The sequence below is a fragment of the Seriola lalandi genome, unplaced genomic scaffold (genome assembly GCF_002814215.2).
Source record: "Seriola lalandi dorsalis isolate HSWRI2012SDOR001 ecotype SW California unplaced genomic scaffold, Sedor1 jcf7180002054279, whole genome shotgun sequence".
Classification (NCBI taxonomy): domain Eukaryota; kingdom Metazoa; phylum Chordata; class Actinopteri; order Carangiformes; family Carangidae; genus Seriola; species Seriola lalandi.
The window spans coordinates 343,477-352,904 of record NW_019524832.1 but is presented as its reverse complement, the minus strand read 5'-3'; the positions used below and the strand labels follow the sequence as shown (position 1 = coordinate 352,904).

Genomic DNA, 9,428 nt, shown 5'->3' with positions numbered 1-9,428 from the left:
CCCCCCCCCCCCCCCTTTTCCCTTCCCTTCCCTTCCCTTCCCCCTGCTCATTCTCATCCCCCTCCTCTCCACACCATCAGGCAGACCTCAACCCATCCTCTCCTCGTCCTGGCACTCAAGGCTCCCTCCGCCAGCACCTGGCACAACGCCAACCTGTCAGCCACCCCGACGCCACCGAGGATGAATGAAGCGCTGAGAACTTTGCGAAAGCCACTGATAGCTCACATCTCGTCTGATCATCGTTTTAGCTAATTGCCTCAAATATCAATTTGAGGCAATTAGGACGGGATGTGATGAATGGGAGGATGAAAAACAGTCAAAAGATGAACTTTTATATTCAAAGCAAATCTATGCATGCTCTTGAATAAGAATATCAAAGTTAATTTAAGCATGTATTACAATACATGAATTATAACACTTTTATATCGTCATTACTACGATGGCAAAATAAAATGGTTGTGATAAACTGTTAAGAACGTGAAACAAATGTATTCACAATTACTTTTCCTCTAATAGTTATATATCTTATTTCTCATTACATTCATTTTTGTATCACAGCAGTACGACCACAGTCTTTTTTTGTTATCATAATTAAGGTATTAAATTGATTGAGACGAGCCAGAATCAAGACAAATTTGAGGAGAAAAGTAGGCATTTAAAACATGTACTAGTCGGAGTAGCCTATAATGAAACAGACAAATGTGGTGTGGTGAAAACGTCTCCTGCAGCATGGGTTTTCAGTCCAGCTAGAATGGCGGCCTCGATTACCAGATTAGTCAGACGCTGTTTTGTGGGAACACAAGAGGAATTTCAATACAGCAAATACAGTTTTCTCTTATCCTCTTGTGAAAGGCTTGCTGCTCTCTCACAATACGAAACTCACCAACAGCACACAATAATAAAAAAAACCTTGGAAGAAGGACAGAAAAAAAAAACACCTGTCTTCACCAAGGTTATTCAATGATAAGCAACAGCACTCAGGCACACAATGACGGTTCAAAGTGCCAGCTATTTTCAAAAGTCATGGAATTGTATATTTTGTTATAGTCCTTGAGCGTTAGATATTCACTGCCTGAGAGCAGCAGTAAATAATCTGGCCAAAGACATCATTTAAATATATGGAGGCAGATTTAGTCATAAGCATGTAATGTTGTATGATTTCTTGTGGATGAACAACATGTTCATTATGTTGTCTAGAGCTGTCAACTGCCACTCCATTCAGATCCTGTTCATAAAGCAATGTACCGATTATATTCTCAGCCACAAAATACTGCTCTATAAATCATTTGGAGGGGGATGTAAAGAATGCTACATTAACAAGACTTCAGCTTCAACAGCCACACAACACTCTAGACATAGTCTGTCTCTGCTGAACTGAAGGCAGGAAAACCTCCTATCTTTCTGGCCACTAAAAAGAAAAAAAAAAATCCAGAATTTAGCATGTCTAATTAAAATGTAAACAGTGTAATGAGGACATCAGTGATTTAGGCAAACATCTCTTTGGCTGCCACTGGGGGTATGATAATTACAGAGGCAAATCTATGAATGCACATGAATCTCCTACAAGTCCAGATTAAAAGCCTTAGTGCTAAACCTAGTTTAGTACACCTGGGGATTGTCTATTCTAGCCAATCCCCAACAGGCTCGGAGCTGCCTTGTCTCCTTATGAGTGCAGAGACACTTCATGTGAAGGAGATGAAACAAAGCCTCTGTTTCAATGTGTTGGAAATGAGGAGAACAAGGAGTTTAAGTCAACAAATGCTATACTCTGTATAAATAATATGCCTGGCACTTATGGCCTGAGTAAACCAGCTCTACAACATGAGTTACGACAGCGTTTCTATTATAATCTGTCATGTAATGACCCCTAAATTCTATAAGCACATTATGCATTATGGTATGGATCACTATAACATCATAGCATGTATATGGGAAGGATTAGTTTCTTTTTAAAAAAAGAAAAAACTAATTAGAAGGAGGAATTGTGTTCTCTCTCAAGCTGGTTCTGCAAAAAAAAAAAAAAAACACAAAAAAATACATGCACACACAAACACACACACATACAATGTGTGCACACACAATTATATGTCTGCACATAATCCTTAGAAAATAAAAAAATACAATATATGCACAATAAAACTAAAGGAATCTAAAGAGAGATTGGCACTGCAGGCAGTGAAACAGTCAGACTAAATGTCTGCCTGCTTCCTCAACACACAGCCTCTGTTGCTTTATCCACCAGAATCTGTTCAACTAAATTAAACTGTAAGTATTTTGTCTGAATTACAGTAAAAAATAACATGACAGGCCTGTAGCTAGGAGACATATGAAGGGTAACTACAAGCAGCCAGTGGTAGGCACATGCATTTTAGAAAATGTCTATGCCATATGCTGTCACTCAGAGGAAAAAAAAAAAAAAAACAAGTCTGAGCAGACAGTCGCTGTGTCTAAATGAGATGGTAGGAAGAGGAGGAGGAGGGGAGAGAAAGGGAGGATGTCAAGGATTCATGGTCCTTCATCTTTGCAGTAGAGCAAACACGTCCCTCAGTATAGCAACAGACAGCTGCCTCCACTTTCTAATGCAGTCCAACTTAGATCACTGCAAGAATTGTCAGTGTAGAGAGAAACACACAAAGATAACATAGCAAGCTGCCATGAGGGAAACGACAGAGATGTGGATACAAGAGAGGGAGGCAGACAGAGAAAGAGAGGAAGAGAGAGGAGAGAGGGAGGAACACATCGAATACTTGGAAGAAAGATTTTTTTTTTTTTGTCCCTTTTTTGCCCGAGTCCGACTCCATTGGGGGGACTCCCTCGCATTTTATATGAAAAACAGGAAAGACACCACTAAACATATTTGCTTAAAGATGACAATCCTGCACTGATCTCGTACAATACAGTCAGGAGGCTGAATGGCATTTCTTGTAGTTACTGACAAATAGATCCCTCTGTAAAGATGAACATTTCATCAATTTACAACAGCCCTGCAGACATCCCAGGGGGTGTTTACACAGACTCAGCTCGAGGAATCCAGGAGCTGGCTTTAATTGTCATCATTAGTGGACGTGTATAAAGTGTCAGTCCTGCCGTTCACCACTTCCCTTGTATTAATGGTTTAAGTGATGCTGTCAATTTTAGTGATCACTGATAGTGTTACACACTTCAGATTATGGACAGAACATTTAGAGCAGCTAAATGAGTTCACATTGACACATGAGTGAGTGAAAGATGAGCTATGCCTTTGTGTTCTGGGTTTAGTAAACAAACAATGAATTGGAAATATAAAGTATGTTAGAATAGTTATAAACTGTAGAACAGTCAGAAACACAAAAGCTGAATTTCTGGAAATCTAATTTCATTTATGTGCAGCGCCAAGTACACATAAAATAAATATGAGCCTCTACAGCAGCATTTTCCAAGAAGACAAGAAAAGATTTAGAAAATTCAAAACTACTTTGGAAAATATTTTCTTTAACCCTTCTGCCTACATAAAAGGTGCACTGAGTGCGTCGTGGAACAGGAAAGTGCTTTGGCCACCATCTGCAAGCAATCTCTTTGTAAATGTAACACGACTAAATATAACAACCACATTTCTATATGCTCGTGTCACTGTGAAATAAGTGGATGCAATTTAGTTTACTTCATGCAACTTCTTGTTATTTACAGTCACTCTTAGTGTGAACATGTGTATCACTCTGTAAAGAGGGCGATGGAAACACGAGGGTCAGCATCTGTCATCAAATTCAGCTCAGAGATTCATGTCAAGCAACAGCTTAGATTGCTATCATAAGTGCTATCCTATCAGAAATAAACAGAGGTGTCAAATTCTTTCCATGCACACCAGAGGTCTCTGGGGTTAAGTAAGGACCTGCAAGAACCACCTAACACACTGCAGGAGCTCAGACATGGAACCTTTCCAGGGCATGAACTGATAAATGTCCTCAGGTAGTACTCAATAATTAGGATAGTTAAGATGGAAGCTCTGAGAGAAAGACTTGACAATTGCAAGATTGTTTTTTTTTTTTTCTGTGCAGATGCATTGTACTTTATCAAGATACAGCTACTCTTCCACCTCAACTTCCACTAACATTAGGTGTGACCATACAGCAGCATGAAGATACATGCATTAGCGTGATTTTGAGAAGTTCTCAATTAAATGATGCAGTTCCAAATATAAAATGGTATATTTAAAGAGATAGTACAGGGTGTCTAAGACTTGGAGTGTATGCAAGCTGTGACTACAGATATAAATATATTTTTATAAAATAAACTATGTGCCAATCTGTTAAGTGTCCATATCGAAGCAGCTCAAATCAAAATTCTTTTGTAATAACAATACCCACCACACATGCATGGGGGGGGGGTCTAAATATGAAAAACATAAAAATCTGACCAACAAATTTAATACCCACTTTACAAAAACACATTACAACCAAACACTCAAACATAATGAATGCGGTAGTAATGTACATTTTTTTTTTCGCCACTGAGTGACAGATGCTGCAATGCTGTTATTTTTTGAAGAGGAATAAAAACATACTTCAGCTCACTGCTGATGATGTTAATTTCCTCTCAAAGCAAAACATGCAAATGAAATGTGTGCACACAATTAAGTAAATTGTTCTATGGAGGTGGGAAAGGTTCACTTAGGACAAAATGTTTGCAAAAGAGAGACAGAACACAACTTGTTACTTCTCCTGACTTTGTGTCCATGCTCAGATGCATTTACTGGCTTGTCACAGACCATTTCCACTGGAACATGAATAACAGCTATTTCAGACGCTGCCTCTGCTCACTAATTTGTGAGCACATTAGTTCAAAGCTGCACCAGTGAATCGTTACAGAGTGTGACAAGTAAATAAAGAAGCACATGGTAACTTTATAAATTAAACTTAAAACACAGCCCACATGTGTGTGTTTCCCTAAAAGTCATTCTATTTGGCATAGGAGGTTTTACAATAATTATATTGTCTACTTAGTATAGCATTGTTATAATACAAGTATTTTTGTTGTACTACTTCTTTCCAGTCATCCTTCATATTTATAATTACTTATAACATTACTGTTTTTTTTGTGATGAAACTGAGATACTAAATCTTTTGTTCTATCCAGTTCTCATATATTCACAAGAGATAATAATTTAATTTAAAAAATAACTTAACATTTATGAGCTCCTGACTGACGGCTACGTCATAAATTTTAAAATAAATTACATCTTTAAGGCTGCTGAATATCTTCTGTAAATTCTTTTAAGAGCAAATATTAAATTTTGGGTGAAATGTCTGACATTAGAGCAGATTCCTCTCACACACACACACACACACACACACACACACACACACACACACACACACACACACAAAAACCTGTTTAAAATAAGTGAGTTTAGACTTGAATCTCTTAATGAAAATTTGCAACTCCTCTGGATAAACTCACATCCACTGTCTATTAGACAAAAATAATCATATATCCAAAGTTATGCATGCAAAAATATGAAAGCAGTGAGCAGATGAGAAAGAGAAAGTTAAACTGCACATGAAGAATGTCAGAAAGAGACCAAACCAAATTAAAATGGGGGCAAATTCTTTAGCCATCACAGGGTACTTTGAACCTAGATGATAATGCCATTAGCATGAAATTAATCACATAATGTGCTCTCATCTCTGGACTATGGTCATTAAATTGTTATAACCTGAATTAAATAAACTTTGAAGATGAAACATGCATGCACAATGAAAACAAATACATTACTGCAATAACAGCCTCTTTTCAAATATGACAAATATGAAATAATAATACAATAATAGGAAAGGTAATCACAAAATGAACATACCATAAAAACTGGTGCTAGTGATCATGTCTTCAAGCCTAAAAACAAGAGGAGAGGGAAAACAGCAGAATCGGAATTTTCACGAGGAGGAATTCCAAAGGTTGCTTCTCATTACAGGCACTTTTTTCCTCAGCTATCGGATTTCACAACTTTAAAACACGCACGGTCCCTTGTTCTTTCCTCAGGTATTCATTTAGGCCGTGTAATTAAGAGCAACGCAGACCGAGGAAAACGGAACATGATATAAGAGAATAAAATAGGCTAGGAAAAAACCCAAAACAAAAAAACCCCAAAACAACAAACGAACAAAAAAAAAGCCTTGTACGGAGAACGCTAGAGCCACACAGGCACGGCTGGAGCCTGTCACTTCTTGCGCGAGTTGAAACAAGAGAATAGGAAGCATGTGAGAGAGTAGATGACATAAAACACACATTCTTCATGCCGCCCATTAGAGGAAGAGGCTAAACCAGCGTGATGCCCCCCTCCTCCCTCCCCCCCTCCTCCTCCTCCTCCTCCCTTTACTTTTAAAATAGATTACTTGCCAGCAGTTGTCCCACTAAGAGCGCAATGACAACCCATCTATTAACCTCCCGCCTGCGGATATCGCGGGCAAGTTTTATTCAGGCTGATATGCAAAAACTTCTCGTTGTGGGAAAGTTATTTAAGAGACTGGTTCCAGCCGTGTGTGCAAGCAGCCCTCTGCTCAAAGCGCGGGGGGTGAAACAGTCATTGCAATGTCTGTGTAATCCCGAAACGTACGCGGTAATTTTTCTTCCTTTTCTTAGCCAATGACAAGTAAACGCTGCTGTGGAAAACGCAGAATGAGCAACCACAGTCCGCGCTGCAGTTACTGTGATGCGCGACACGGTCTCCCAGTCCGCGAGCGTTTGCGCGTATATAAACAGCGCTGCTCCGTTTCTCTTTCAGAATTGTTAACATGACTGGCGGACAGGACGAGACTTACCTGTGTAGGTGACAGGGCAGCCTCAGGGTTTACAGTAGCATCGATCCGGTGAGTGTGCAGATGAATGGCTCGCTGGGGTTAAGCGCGGCTGCTCGCGATTTGAAACCATTCCAAGTTAGTGAGGGGAAGACTGACCACAGCCTCTGCCATGTTGGAATTCCAAACCCTGGACAGCTGCTACACTGACTGAAGGCAGCACGCTGCATACTGCGCATGTTCTCTGCGGCGGGAGCCAAATTCAAAGAGAATCGGCCTTAATGAGCAGCAGTTCACAAGTAGCCTATCATGACATTACGCTGTAGGCAATTTGGTGTATTAACAATCTAATTGTACTGTCTGCAAGCACGAGGCTACTGGAAACTGCCATCTTGTGCCTTGAACTGTGGAGCCAATACATGTAGTGCCCTGCACATACTGAGGCAGGTCGTGCTTATTTCATTGCATGAGAGTCTGCGCATCTCTTCATTGTATATTCATCTGTAAACATGGTGTATTATCTCAAAGATGTAAACAGATTTCAAATAAATTTCTTAACACTGCTGCAAATCTGTCACTAAGAATAATCTCTATATGGAGCACCAACCAGCATGTATACTCCATTGTTCTCAACTGATTTCACTGCAGAGGCAATTAGAGTTGCATATTTCTTAGAGGTAATAAAATGTATTAAAGCAATAGTTTTATACACATGTAGAAAAACTGTTTATTTGCTTGCATGCTGAGAGTTAGAAGTTAAGACTGATACCAATCTTAGATCTGTCCACTAAATATGAAGTAGCAGGTAGCGTAGCATGAAGACTGGAAATGGGGAATCTGGGGCCTCTGCAGGTTGCCTGGAAACCTCACAGCGATGACAGGAAGTCACTGCATAGTCCCTCACATAACCCCTCCGTAAAACTGCTGTTTGTCGTTTATAGACTTTCCTTTTTGTATATATTAAACAAAGAAGACATGATGTGTTAATTAGTGAGCTATAGAGGTTATAGGTTTATTACTTTTGGACAGAGCCAGATTGGCTCCTTCCCCCATTTCAAATCTTTATGCTAGGCTATGCTAACCGGCTGCATGGCTGTAGCTTAATATTTATATGGCAAATGTGGTATCAAGGTGTCATCAATCCTCTCATCCAACTCTACCAAAATGTAAAATAAAACATCTTCATTTGATTGTTTTGACATATACTTCAGCAGGTTATTCTCCAGCCTTCTCTATTATCTGTACATGCCACCTTGAAAGAGGGAGGTGATCTCTTCTCCTTTGGGGAGGCGTTGCAAGAAGACCCTGGTTAGACACATGATATGAGGATCGGCACCAAAAGTCCCATTATGCCCTCTCATATCCATACCCAAGGCCCAAGGAGTGATGCATTGATTCAGCCTTCAGTACTCCCTTGGCTGCACCATGCTAATTCCAACTGCATGAGCTCTTTGGAGAAATCCTACCTATAAGGCAGGACATGGAGCAGCCACTCAGCTGCTCTGGACAGTAACAGTTTAAGCTCATACACCCCAGTGTCAGTCATTGGTATTGTGCAGGATTAGCACATTGTAAGTCTTTTCATACAATGTAGTGTACATACATTGCTAATTTGAAGCAAAACCCTGCCTTAGAATAATAACATGCATAAAGTCCAATCGGCAAAATTTAGAGACAATATTCGCAGATTTTCTTCAAAATCATCCCAGATTTAAACATTTAAACACATAAACAAATAAAAGGTAGAGAAAGCTACCATGATAACACACTGTGAGTTGCTGGCTATTTAAAGATGCCAGTGCTCATCAGGTAATTTTCTAGCCATAGTGGAACAATATCGTGCTAATACTCAGCTGACTCGACCAGAAGTGAATGTCCAATGCTTGTAGGAACAGCCTGTGAAAATCTCTGTGTGCTGTGGAGGTCACGGTGAAAACAACAGCAGTGCATTTCCAGGTGTGGTCACGTCCATTGTCTCCTTCCTCATATGGGCATGTTCAGACTGTGCCTTTGTCCTTGTGTCAGCAGGCAGGACATTCTACATTATTTTGCTCAGCTGCCTCCCTGAACTCTTGCTACAGCACGTCAATACACACATCATGCAGACACCCGCACATATAGCTACAGGGATCACAGTTCATGTCCATCACACACTCGAATCCTCCTTGACACAGATCAAACCTCGAGAAAAAGAAGTCATCAAGTTTCTATGATTTGGTGTCAGGCAGTTTCAGATCAAAATTTCAGATTATGGATTTTGCTGGGAAGTGTCTAAACCAGATTAAAGGATGTAAGATGATGTTGCTGAATATCAGAAAAACAACATATTTGTTTTGATTCTCCTGAAGCAAGAATATTACAGTAATTTATAGAGGAATATCAGATTATATTTTTTTAAATTTATTACAGCTGTAAAGAGAAACAACATTCTTTGAACGAATAAAAAAGTGAATGAATCTACTACAATTGCTGACACTCGCTTTCCTGCACGCGCACGCGCACACACACACACACACACACAAACACACACACACACACACGCACACACACACACACACAAAATTTGTTCATTTCCCCAGGAATGAGGTTAGGGGTTTACATGACACGTGACTGACTGTTTTTTAACCTTCTGCCTACAGACTCTTGTGTCATGTGTGA

At 39.7% G+C, this 9,428-nt stretch overlaps 1 protein-coding gene across 2 annotated transcripts in view; it reads right to left on the bottom strand.

The window, feature by feature from the left end:
* fign (fidgetin) overlaps positions 1-6,931 on the bottom strand; it is a 23,518-nt gene extending 16,587 nt beyond the window's left edge. The window contains exons 1-2 of one of the 2 annotated variants that reach the window (XM_023405570.2): positions 6,795-6,930; positions 5,834-5,868 (exon numbers count right to left, since the gene is read on the bottom strand). In XM_023405570.2, coding sequence (XP_023261338.1) covers positions 5,834-5,858 — 25 coding nt within the window. In that variant the 5' untranslated portion in view covers positions 5,859-5,868; positions 6,795-6,930. Of the gene's footprint in view, positions 1-5,833; positions 5,869-6,794 lie in introns of both variants that reach the window. The other variant, XM_023405571.2, reaches the window with a different exon arrangement.
* Between the last annotated feature and the right edge of the window lie 2,497 nt (positions 6,932-9,428).